At 48.4% G+C, this 13037-nt stretch overlaps 1 protein-coding gene and 1 long non-coding RNA gene across 2 annotated transcripts; one reads left to right on the plus strand and one right to left on the minus strand.

Moving 5' to 3' along the window:
* Positions 1–3826: 3826 nt before the first annotated feature.
* Positions 3827–10155, minus strand: LOC128322925 (uncharacterized). Its single transcript, XR_008306080.1, has 2 exons — positions 9021–10155; positions 3827–5478 (listed from the first exon to the last, which is right to left on the minus strand). It is a non-coding gene; the product is annotated as an uncharacterized LOC128322925 (long non-coding RNA).
* Positions 4754–10397, plus strand: LOC128322924 (fucolectin-like). Its single transcript, XM_053245188.1, has 3 exons — positions 4754–4850; positions 5864–5955; positions 10102–10397. The coding sequence occupies exons 2-3, from the start codon at positions 5865–5867 to the stop codon at positions 10395–10397; spliced, it is 387 nt and encodes a 128-aa protein (XP_053101163.1). The 5' UTR covers positions 4754–4850; position 5864.
* The last annotated feature ends 2640 nt before the right edge of the window (positions 10398–13037 follow it).

The following is a 13037-nucleotide window of genomic DNA, read 5'->3' on the forward strand; positions in this document are numbered from 1 at the left end:
TCAGGCGAGTTTGCTGGCCAATCAAGCACAGTCACTGTATACTTTTCAGAGGTCCAATATTGTTCTATTCTTCAATCCTTGTCTTCTTGGTTCCATGTAATATTCTAATTTTCTGAGATTGGAGATTTGGGGTTTTCATGAGCTGTACGCCATGATCATCACAATGATAACAAATTAAGGCTTGACTTATCTCGCTTTGCATGTAATGCGTCTTTCTCATATATCAGTTTCACCTTTTAATTTGCATTACTGAAATTAATGGACTTTTGCACGATATTCTAATTTTCTGAGTTTCACCTGTAATAGTTGGAGTACTTTTAATAGTTCTAACATATCAAATTTTAAATTGTTGTAATGTTTTAACCGTTTTACTTGATTTTATTGTTTTGTTGTAAACTTGCGTTTTGGGCAGTATACAAATATTTTAAATAAAACAAATAAAATTAATTTGTTACAAGCCTGAGAAAACAGGCTCTTTGCTCCATGCGTTGGGACTTGCACCATGGGTGTAGGGGGTGGAGAGCCAATCCCCGTGGGTTGCTATTGGCATGCTGCATCAAAAAAAATTGTGACCCCCTACCTTCCAAATATGCCTCGTGTCCTTGTTTGGATGCAAAAGTAACAATTGTTGAAGTTGCTCAGTGGAAAAAATGGAAATAGTTGGCAGAAGTGAAATAGTTGGCCAGACCAAAATATGTCTTCCTCACCCAACAGCTCAGTAAGAACAAAATACCTGGCAAATTACGAAGAGGAACTTACTTTGAGTTTTGCTCAGCCTCGAGTGCGTCACCACTACAAGTGGGGCCAAGCCACAAGTTGTCTTTAAAAGAAAGCTGACAGCTCCTGTGGAATGGGAGGGAGCCTGCAAGCCTGTTGGGCCAGCCCCACACACCCCACCTTCCAGAGGCTCTAAAGGCGAGGAGAGCTGGTCTTGTGGCAGCAAGCATGACTTGTCCCCATAGCTAAGCAGAGTCTGCCCTGGTTGCATATGAATGGGAGACCTGATGTGTGAGCACTGCAAGATCTTCCCCTCAGGGGATGGAGCCGCTCTGGGAAGAGCAGAAGGTTCCAAGTTCCCTCCCTGGCAGCATCAAGAGAGGGCTGAGAGAGATTCCTGCCTGCAACCTTGGAGAAGCCGCTGCCAGTCTGTGAAGACAATACTGAGCAAGATAGACCAATGATCTGACTCAGTATATGGAAGTTTCCTATGTTCCTAACAACACCAACCCACCTGTACTCCACACACCAGGCTTAAAAATGCCATACCTGAAGGGATCCCCATTTCTTTCAATGGCTGCAATCCCTTTCATTACTCAGGGAGGAGATTCTGCTAAGACTTGTGTGATGGGCAGAGGCTGAAATGTCTGTTAAGATGCGAGACGTAAATTTCCGCCATACAAGTCTTAACTGCACATCCAGTATATTGTCTTCAGAGGTGTATCTAGGGAAAATAGCGCCTAGGGCAAGCACTGAAATTGTGCCACCCCCACCCCCCCAAACATCTGACACCCGTCTTTCAGATAACTGACTGTTCTCAACTTTCCCCCAACATTATTATTAATGTTGGCTGGCATTGAAAGGCTGACATTCTCATGCATGCAAAAAGACCTAGTCTGCCAAGCACCCCCCGCCCACCTAATGAAGCGGCTTTGTGAAATCTCTCCATGTGCTAACATTATTATTATTTTTACATTTATATCCCGCTCTTCCTCCAAGGAGCCCAGAGCGGTGTACTACATACTTAGGTTTCTCCTCACAACAACCCTGTGAGGTAGCTTAGGCTGAGAGAGAAGTGACTGGCCCAGAGTCACCCAGCTAGTCTCATGGCTGGATGGGGATTTGAACTCGGGTCTCCCCGGTCCTAGTCCAGCACTCTAACCACGACACCACGCTGGCTCTAATGAAGGTCCTCCAGCACAATTAAAATCACAGCCAGTGGTTGAAAAGGAAACACAAAACAATAGCATCTCTCTAGATGTGCATATTATTTTGGTGTTGCAACCAGCTTTTGTTCAAGTCTAATGTTAAAAAGCTTCACATTTCAAATGGCCCTTGACAGTGCAAAGCATCGTCAGCAACTTACGTGCTCCAAATTACCTGCAAGGACACATCCTCTTGCAATCCTCTCCACCCACACCTACACACACACACATTTCTAGGTAAAGTATGTTCTTGGCTGTATTTTGAGCCTTTGCTGTTATAGTTTACAGGAAGTAATACTTAGTTTGCAGTGCACTTTAACCCTGATTTAGCTCGACTTTTACACCAGGGAGAGAGAGAGAGAGAATGATCACATGTATAGTAAACGACTGAATCAGGTCAATGCTTTTTCTTTTCACACACACAGATATATTTCATTTTTAAAAGTCATACTAGCAGTGGATCAAGAATACTTTCATATGCAATGACAAAACTCTATGATCCCAGTTCTAATCACATTTCCTTCAGATCAGTGTAGTCTTTTAGTAAGTGTTTTTCGAGTATCACTGCAATAAGTAAGTGAGTATCACTGCAATAAGTAAGTATCACTGCAATATAGTGTTTTTCGAGTATCACTGCAATAATATTATATATATATATATATATATATATATACACACACACACACACACACACACACACACACACACACAAACCAGTTATTCTCTATTGATTTCTTTGGGGGTAAATTGAGATTTAAATCATTAAAATTAAGTTCTGTGAAGTGATTTAAATCATAGCAGCCCAGATTGCAACCATTCTATACAGTTTCTAAGTCAAACCCTGAATGAACTCGTGAGGGCTTACTTGCAGGTAACTGTTGTGTGCTTAGGTTTGCAACAAAAGGATATATATCCCAGAAATGCTTGTACGTGAGACGGGGGGGGGGGCGTGTCTTGCTTTTTAAAAAAATGTACATGTGCGTATTTGTGAGAAGAATGGAAATTAGTGGGCTTTGGTGGAAACTTCTCATCAGAGTTTGTGCTAATAGAATGCTTTCTTGGGCTGAGTTTTACAACTGTCAGGGGTACAAGCTGGCTCCAGAGATCTCTCTGGGGACCCCATGATCGCACAAACAGCGAGTCTGCAAAAACAGGTTGGCTCAGAGAGACACAGGCTATTCACCTACCCCTTGCATTTAATTTTGCCAAAGCTTGTGGTGTTTTCTGTTCTCTTCGTTTGGGCAGGCCTTCCAATTTCTGAAGGAGGTCTTCTTCCCCTCTAAAGCTTCCTTGACTTTATTTGTTAGCCAAGCTGGCAAAGTGTTGGGGACTTGTTCATAGGCCCTGGGTGGTGAGTTTTGTTCATAGAGGGGACACTTGACCTCATTTCTGCCAATAAGGTTACACAAAATGGCCACCTAACCATTATCATGCCTGCACACACTGCCCTTTCTGGGCTCTAAAACCTGTTCCTGTTGATCCAGGATGGCTAGGTGTGTTCGTAGAGGGATCACATGCCCACCTTTGGGACATGTCTGGACATATTCTGGGGGTGGGAGTGGAGGGTGGGGGCCAAACTTCCGGGTTGAGGGCGTCCCCCTACTTCTGACCCTTTCCGGCCACGTGAGGGGTATCCTCTGACCATTTCTTCTGACGCATTTCCAGGGACGTAATCACATTTTGACAGTTGCCCCACCCCGCCCCGCCCCCATGACATCACTATGATGTCACCCTCCAGCCACATGCATTCATTTGTAAACAAAAGCACAGGGTTTTTGACAGCGGGTATGTACCACTATTCCTTGCATCCACATCACACTTCAGCATCTAGACTGCCAGCCCACCCACAGCTATGCACAACTCTCACAGATTCATCAAGTAAAGTATCCCAGACCAAGCCAAGCTCAGGTGGTATCCTGCAGTCAGTCAGGCAGTCAGTCCTTTATTACGGTCATGGACCAGTGCAGGTATCCTGCAGTATTTTCCCATTAATACTTAAAACACTTCTACTTTCCCACTAATCCATAGGATAAGGATTATTGTAGGCTGCATGCTTAACCATCATATTATAAAGTGTGGTTTTTCATGTTCTACATATACTGACATATACATCTCATCTTCTAAAGAATGTAGTTTTATATCCCATTGCATAGCTGTATTTCCTATGACCTTAATAGACCATTGTGAAATTCCTTTCTGTACAACCAATAATTGTGTTTTTTTCACAATTTGTGATCTTTGCTGCAGGTGCATCATTCTTGGTCAAAAATTTCTCCCATAGATATAGCGCTCTGGGGCAAATGAAGAACCTTGTTTACATGGCCTTCCCCACATGACACTCAGGATCAGGCATTGACTCTGGAGCCGAGTACAGTTGGCACCCTGAGCCGCCCCAGTGCTCATTCATGGTCAGGTTCTCAACACAAGTTAAATAGGAAAAGGAAGGGTTTTTCCTCCTCCAAATAATCATCTGAAGCAAGGAAGGTATCTTTTGTCCCCTTTGGGAAAGGGAGAGCAAACTGGTACAGACTGAGGCAAGCTGGCAGATGGACCCAAGCCATGTCTCAAGCTGTAGCAAGTTGTACAATAACTCATATCAGCCAACTGTCCAAGAGGCTGAGGGTTGTGCAATTAGACCCACAATCCAGTAACGCCCCGCAATCTGCTCACGCCCAGGAGCAAAAGCAGAAGCTGAATACTTGATGGCAGTTGGGGCTTTAGCCTCAACACTGGGCTCTGTGATTGGCTGAGCTTTACTGATCCAGGCAAGAGATGCCCGTTAAGAAGGGGATAAAACCAGGAGTGCCCAAACAGAGATCTAGAATTCGGGTGGAAGCAACTCTGCATCAGTTGGGAGCAACGCAACTGTGGCTGTCAATTCACCAAGGACAATCAACGCTTCTGCTAATCCAAACACATCAAGTGAAGGTGAGTTGTGGTGATCCACTGAACTTTTGCTCTACCTGAAATACAGAAAAACTATTGTTCCCAAAGCTTCTTGATTGGGAGCCAGGTTTGAAGTCGTAGTTAGACATGCCAGGTAGATCTGCCTCATGGCTACCCTGAATTTCCCCCCCTATAGTTTTAAAGCACTGCCTGTTTCCTCTATCCATAGGTAGTGACCTTCTGTTCCCCTCTTCCTTCTGAGGTCTCTTTACCATCAACCAGGATTTTCTCTTGCCTAAACATACCCAGCAACTAGAGTATTTGCATCTCAACCCTTTTAATATCTTTGCAGCTTCCCTCTGAACCCTCCTCAGTCTCTCACCACTCTCTGCTGCTCTCTCTCTCACAACAGTAGTGCTAGGAGTGCAAGTGGTGTGCAAGTCTCAAATCCAGCAGCGTTTGTGATTCTTTTTAAATCTATTCCTCCTTGCCATTTAAAAAATTCATGTACACACAATAATCAATAAATTAGAACCATTAAAATATACCTCCTAAAACTGCCACCAATAAAAGATCAAAAAAATAGCAGGAAAAGCAGAAATGCCTCAAAACAGGAGAATCGTATTTGCGCTCTTTCTCACAGACACAGACAACTCTGTATGCGATATTGCTGTTGGAAAGCAAAGAATGAAACTTTAAAGACTAATGACCATTATTAATTGTCAAAATAACTTCAAGAAATACAAAGGTTTTCGCCTGGCACCTAAAACTCATGTAACTGGGTTACAGGTGGTGGGTTGTCCTAGGACCACCTAACAAAGTGCCTGGGTGCCACTACAGAGGAGGCCCCTCCCTGGCAGCAAACACCTAACATTGTAGGAGGGGGGGAGCTGGAGGTGGACTCTAAGGCCACTCCTATGACGCTTTGCCAGCTTTGAACCTGGTCCTGAGTCCGTCTGCGCCTGCCATCTTTTATCCAGCTAATGGGGAGCCAAACCCACCACCCCAGAATCTGCTCCCCCTCACTGCCTTCTCCACTGGTCCACCCCTTGCAGGATGCTCATCGTCTGGCCTTTGCTGCTGGTGTTGGCAGTTCTGGGAGGAAGTGGAGAAGCCCAGAGCTGCAGGAGATGCTTCAAAGGCAAAGGTAAGGGGGGTGGGGCAGCAGGAGGGGGGGAAGAGCAGGGTGTGTGGGGGGGTGATATTTAAAAGCCACCTCACTTATAAGACTTGAGGCAGTGTGCAACGACCTCAATACAGCAGAAATGAAACACAATAAAAGCAATCAAAACAGTTTTGAAATAGTTTTAACGAAAAGCTGAAAAAAACAGAGGAGTCTTAAAGGACTTTTAAAAAGACAGCCAGAGATGGAGAAACTCATACACTGACCAGGAGTGCATTCCAAAGCCCTGGAGCAGCCAGGGAGGAGGTCCGGTCCTGAGAGGCCACCAAACGAGCCAGTGGCAACTGGAACGAGCCAGTGCAGGGGTCAGCTGGTCCTCCTGTCTGCTTTTCTAACCTCCATGTTCCTTCCCCACAAGCTCCCTTGGAAGGGGGTGTCCCAGTGGCTTTGCACAGCTTCCCCACCGCCTGACAAAGGCTCTGGAGTCCCCCACAAGAAGAACCAGGCCCTTCAGCTGTGGCTCTGTGGTGCTCTCTATCTCTCCAACGGGTTCAAAGAACCCAGACCATGCCCAATCACGGGCTTCGCCTCGTGGCCCCGATACGCCCCCCATGTCTGACATCAGATGCAGGGGTGCTGGTTTAGCTCCCGAGTGGGGGCCACACAGCCCCTTGGGGAGCTAAACTAAGGCTGGCGTTGTGTTTGCAGCGGCAGCCAGGGGTGGCTCTTTCCTGCAGGTAATTCGCTCCTGGCTGCACTTGCAATGCACCACCAGCCTTAGTTTAGCTCCATGGCCCCTTCAGTAGTTAAACTCCAACTCCCGAACAGAGCCTCAAGGCCACACACACACAAACACACATACACACGTCTGACGTCAGATGTGGGGGCTTGGCTAGCCCCACGTCCAATGTCAGATGCAGGAGGCAAGGTCAGTGGGGCCGCGGCAGTGGCCACACATGTGCCTCCAGTGGTCAGGCTCCATGCCCCCCCCTTGTCTGGTTGCTTTGAATGGTGTCAAGCTAGGGCAGGCGGAGAACAGAGGCAGGCTCCCTGGGTGGGGAAGGAAGACCCCGAGGTGCGCCTAGGTAATTTTGGGTTAGGGTTACCGCTCCATGCGGTAATTTTGGAGCCTGGCCCTAAAGGCCTTTCCTCCCCACCCCTACTGCAAGATCAGGTGCAGTTTTTCAAAGAAATTCTGCATAAGAGACTTCCCACTGAGCTGCGCAGACTACATTTTGCATGGACACTCTCCCCTCTGCCTCCCTTGCCTGTCGGGAGTGTGCCAGTGCCAGCCCCAGCAAGGTCGGGGGGGAAGACAGCAAAGAAACTCTTCTGTGGCTCTTGGCAGGTGTGGGCAGGGGGGAGACACGCACCAGCCGCAGCCGCAGGAAGCACCGGAACTTCTCCCTGCCAGCCCCAGGAGCTAGCTAGTGCCCTCTGCCTGCTGCGGAGGCTGCTGCCGCCATGCTTCCTCCCCCCACCCCCCACCCCCTTTCTTCCCCCTCTGCCTCGAGTCGTGGCCAGCCAGGGCAGAAGCTGCTGTCTGCTGGGCGCTTTCCAGATTACACCCTGGAACAGCAGCAAAACCCCTCAGCCTGGCAGGATCATATTGAGAACGAGCCCCAGAATCTAGGGGTGTGCACAGAACCGCCAACTGCGGTCCAGCACTGGGGTGGGGGGGGTACCTTTAAGAGCGGCGGGAGGGAGGTGTCCTGCCACCCCAATTACTCTGAACATTACGGCGCCAAGCGGGAAAGCGGCGGGAGGGGTAAGTAAACCCTCCCACCGCTCCTAAAGGTACCCCCCACCCGAACCGGACCGCCCAGGTCCGGACCGGTCCAGAGGCATTTTGGAAGGCCTCCGGACCGGTCCGGGCCCATCCCTACCAGAATCTCCAGCTCCTGCAACGGGGAAAGACAGCCGGTTTTCTGCCACCGACTTGCCACGTGTTGGCAATCCAAAGCAAGGCATCGGAAATGTGAACGGCCGCTTGCTGCCAGCGCAGGGCCTGCAGTGCCACCACACAGGAAATACAGAAGACGCTTGGCAGATACGCAGTGACACTGTGGTAGGGTTTACACCTTCCCAGGCGTCTGGAGAGAGCAGAGTGCCCTGAGAGGAAGGCAAGAAAGGAGGCACCCACCGGGCCAGGGGAGAGCATAACATCGGCCCCCGCAGAGACCAGCTCTGGCCTGTGAGGACTGTTGGGGCAGCCCCAACCACCACCTTCCCGGGAGTACTGAAAGGCCAGTGTGCCCCGAGAGGAAGGCAAGGAGGCAGCACCCAGGCCAGAGAGCTCTTGTCCGCAGCTCCTGAAAAGGCCAGCCGTCTGAGACAACCGTGCTTTTCATCTTCTGTCATTTGCTTCTTTTAATATTGTAAACTGCTTTGGGTGCCTTTGTCAAGGCAGAAAGGCGGGGTAAACAGGTAGTAAACAAGTAAACAATCTGGAAAGTGCCCTGGCTGGCTTCTCTCACCTCACCCAGCCTCATCAGCTGCCACCACGCACAGTGGCGACTGGTGAGGCTGGGTGGGGCAAGAGAAGCTCCCGAGCAGAGAGCAGCTTCTGCCCCAGCAATCTTCCTGGAGGGCCCTCAGGCCTGTGGGGACTGGACTTGGGACTGGACGTCCGGTAGTAAGAGGGCCACTGGGAAGACCTTTTAAAAGGACAAGGCTGCACGAACGGACAGGAGGAGTGCAGCATCCCTGCTGGCCTGCTCACTGGCTTTGCATGCCTTGGACCCTGGCATCCTTCTGGGTCCTCCTGCTAGGCTGGGGAGCACATAGGAACAGAGGAAGCTGCCATATACTGAGTCAGACCATTAATCTATCTAGCTCAGTATTGTCTTCACAGACTGGCAGCGGCTTCTCTAAGGTTGTAGGCAGGAATCTCTCTTAGCCCCATCTTGGAGATGCTGCCAGGGAGGGAACTTGGAGCCTAGATGCTCTTCCCAGAGCTGCTCCATCGCCTAAGGGAAATATCTTACAATGCTCACATATCGGGTCTCCCATTCATATGCAACCAGGGCAGACCCTGCTTAGCTATGCTACCACAAGACCAGCTCTCCTCTGCATGTAAGCACCAGTACCTTGATGGCTTGCATCCTTCCTGAAGAACAGGATCCAGGCGTTAGTACTGAGAATTTATAGCTCCATCCAGAGGTGCCTCCCCTGCAAATAAAACATCATCATGCTCAGCCTGACGACCACACCACCCGGGACAGACTAAAGAGGATTTGGGGGCTCTCAGGAGCTGTGGGGGCCCTGGCTTCAGCGCATGTTCCCTGGCCTAGAGGGCGCCCCCAGGATCCATTGCATGCCCCAGAGTATTTAAGATCTACATGGAACTGCTGACTCTGGGCCAAGGCAATATGCTGGTGCTCTCCATCTTTCCCCACCCCGTCTGGTCTGGGCTGGGAGGGGCAGCCTCTCTCCTCAGTCATACACTCCTGGGCGCTTTCCAGATTAGACCCTACAACGGGGTCACATCGTATCTCAGAAGTGTGCTCCCCCACTTCCTGTGTCGTGACACCACAGTCCTTGCGTGGACAGCAGGGTGCCGTTCACATGTCCAATGCCTTGTTTCAGATTTAATTGCTGTGATATAGAGCTAGGGCGCCGTATATCCGGCGTAAAAATGTTGCTGTTTTTCCGGGTGGTTAGTTTCCGTGAGACTGCTCCCCCTGCTGTTTATGTTTAGAATGTGACTTGCCTGAACGGAGACATTTTGCTTCTGTTGAGCAGCGAACTAGAAAGCGCCCAGGTGGCTTTGCAACAACTACTGAAGACACACCTGCTCAGCCAGGCTTTTTGATGAATTGTTTTAAATTGGATTTCATATATGGGTTAAATGTTTGGATTTTTCGGTTGCTTTATCTGATTGTGGATTGCCTTGAGACTATTGGCATAGGCAGTTTATAAATGTTTAAAATAAATTAAATTGTAGCAAGCTGCTGGATATTTTTACTCCCAGCAGGCATTTGCTGCTGCATCTGCTGAGAAATGTTCTCATTGGTCTAGTCTGGCTAGTGAGCTTCTGTTTTATGTATAAGCCACCTTGGGAAGGCCAGGGGCCGGAGGCAGGACAGGAAAGAAATGCTGGCCCTGAACGGATGGATGGAGAGCCTTGATCACTGCCCGCTCCTCCCCGCTCATTGTCTCTCATTCCAGGAAGCAACTTGGCCAAAGGGCTCCCAGCGTTTCAGTCCTCCGACTATGTGCACAAGATCAGCGGAGTAGCAGGCAAAGCTGTGGATGGGAACTGTGCTGGAGACTGGTTCCGCGCCACCTGCACCCACACCAACTTGGACATGGAGCCCTGGTGGTATGTGGACTTGGGCGGTGACTACGCCATCTCGACTGTGGTGGTGAAAAACCGGGAGGACTGCTGCAGTGAGAGACTGCAAGGTGCTCAGATCCACGTGGGATACACCATAGCAGACCATGGCAAGCACAACTCCCTGTAAGTGGCTTATGCCTTCTCTACCCCTCCCCGCAACAAATATATCCCAGGGTAGACATGGAAGAACACAGAATCTCAGAATCTGAGAGCTGAAAGGTCCCTTGGAGGCCTTCTAGTCCAGCGCAGGAAACTGCTGCAGCCTCCCTGACAGATGTCCGCCCAGACGCGGTTTGATGTACTCTGAGGCAGGCTCACACTGCTGCGGAGGAAGGGCTGCTCTGTGCCTGCCAGGCATTGTGTAGTCACAGTTGCAATGCTCCTGCAGTTGATGGAAGTAACATCACAGCTGCTATTGCACAGTGCTTAGTAGGCATGGGGCAGCCCCAACTCCACAACAGGGCAGGCATACATTGCAACAGTTTGCGCTTCTCTCTTTGATCTATGCTCCCCTGGGTGGCATATCAACCAATAAGAACAGAATGGCATATGATGTCAAATGCTTGCTGAGATCAAGATACACTATGTTCACAGCATTCCCTTGATCTACTAAACTAGTCACTATCCAAGAAGATGATCAGAGCAGAGCAATCTAGCATGACTTATGATTAGGAACACAGGGACATAGGAAACTGCCATATATTGAGTCAGGCCATTGGTCTATCTAGCTCAGACTGGCAGCGGCTTCTCCAAGGTTGCAGGCAGGAATCTCTCTCAGCCCTATCTTGGAGATGCTGCCAGGGAGGGAACTTGAAACCTTCTGCTCTTCCCAGAACGGCTCCATCCTCTGAGGGAAATATCTCACAGTGCTCACACTTCTAGTCTCCCATTCATTTGTAACCAGGGTGGACCCTGCTTAGCTAAGGGGACAAGTCGTGCTTGCTACCACCAGACCCACTCTCCTCTCTTGACAAACTCATGCTAGGTCCTAGTAATCTTCAAGGCCCTTCCCATGTGCTCATAGGCCAACAGCATAACAATATGTTCTGGCATCTTGCCAGGAATACAAGTCAAGTGGACTGGTCTGTTGAGCCCCTGGTACATAAAACAGAATGAGCCCCTGGTGGCGCAGTGGTAAAACTGCCGCCCTGTAACCAGAAGGTTACAAGTTCGATCCTGACCAGGGGCTCAAGGTTGACTCAGCCTTCCATCCTTCCAAGGTCGGTAAAATGAGTACCCAGAATGTTGGGGGCAATATGCTAAATCATTGTAAACCGCTTAGAGAGCTCCAGCTATAAAGCGCTATATAAATGTAAGTGCTATTGCTATTGTTAAAGCCCAGCTCCTTCCCATCACCTTTGTTGAAGATAAGGACATATACTCATTTCCAGACTTCTAGCACCTCAACCAATCTACCAGAGTTCTCAAAAGTTGCAGACATCCGCTCTGAGATCAACTCTGCAAGTTCCTTCAGTACCCTGAGATTTAATTCATCCAGCCCTGGATAGTAAACTCATTTAAGCAAGCTAGGTGTTCTCTCGACACCTCATGTTCTGTTTGGAGGCCCAGATGCCTTCTCTCTTCATGAATTCATCTGTTGGCCTTTCTCCGGTTGGGAGATGACACATGTAATGGAGGTGTTAATCAGGTTGTCCTCCTCTCTCAGTCACCCACTACCATTTCATCATCTTCTCCAAGGAAGAGACCCACCATTTCCTTGACCTTCCTTTTACTCAACATATCCATAAAAGCTCTTCTTAGTTATCTGTGGTATCCCTCACTTCAATGTCTTCATTGTGAATTCTGAGACTGGTTGCTGTACACATTGTCATCAGTTTAGTCTTCTTTACATTTAGTTGTAGTCCCATTTTTTCACTGTGCTCCTTGACTTTCACTACAAGAGCTTGCAGATCATCCGTATTCTCAGCTGTCAAAGTGGTGTCATCGGCATAGCACAGGTTATTGATGTTTCTTCCTCCAACTTTAAAACCACGCTCATCTTCTTCCAATCCAGCTTCTCTCAGTATATGTTCAGCATATAAATTGAATAAATGAGGAGAAAGAATACAGCCTTCTTTTACTTCTTTGCCAATCTGGAACTAGTCTGTTTCACCATGTTCCGTCTGGACTGTGGCTTCCTGTCCTGTGTATAGGTTTCTCATGAGAACAATGAGGTGTTCTGGGACACCCATTTTCCTAAGGACATTCCACAACTTTATATGGTTGGTGCAATCGAAGGCTTTCCTGTAGTCAATAAAGCACATATTTTCTTCTTTCTGGTATTCTTTGGCTTTCTCAATTATCCAGTGTGCATCAGCAATGATGTCTCTTGTTCCTTGGCCTTTTATGAAACCAGCTGGAACATCCAGCGTTTCCCTTTCCATGTAGGGCTCTGTTCTGCATTGAATGATCCTGAGCATTATTTTGCTAGCATGTGAAATTAAGGATACTGTGCGATGATTTGCACAATCTGTTAAGTCTCCTTTCTTTGGTATGGGTATGTGGACTGATCTCTTCCAATCTGTTGGCCACTTTGTCATTCTTCAAATTTGCTGGCATAGTTGGGTTAGAGCCTTGACTGATTCTTCTTCTGTTGCCTGCCATATTTCTGTAGCTATTCCATCAGTTCCTGTAGCCTTCCGACTTGGTAATGACCGGAGTGCTGATCTAACTTCATCTTCCCGTACTAGAGGTTCTTGCAAGTAGGGAATATCTTCTAGAGATTATCCTTGTTTGCCTTATGGCCGTAAATAAAACAATTCCTGAT

Source organism: Hemicordylus capensis, chromosome 4 (genome assembly GCF_027244095.1).
Source record: "Hemicordylus capensis ecotype Gifberg chromosome 4, rHemCap1.1.pri, whole genome shotgun sequence".
Classification (NCBI taxonomy): domain Eukaryota; kingdom Metazoa; phylum Chordata; class Lepidosauria; order Squamata; family Cordylidae; genus Hemicordylus; species Hemicordylus capensis.

What these genes read in the sequence shown, in the direction of transcription:
- LOC128322924 (XM_053245188.1), top strand. Translation starts at nt 5,865, where the DNA reads ATGCTCATCGTCTGGCCTTTGCTGCTGGTGTTGGCAGTTCTGGGAGGA. An exon ending in GAGATGCTTCAAAGGCAAAG is followed by an intron (nt 5,956 to 10,101) that starts GTAAGGGGGGTG and finishes CTCTCATTCCAG; the next exon opens with GAAGCAACTTGGCCAAAGGG.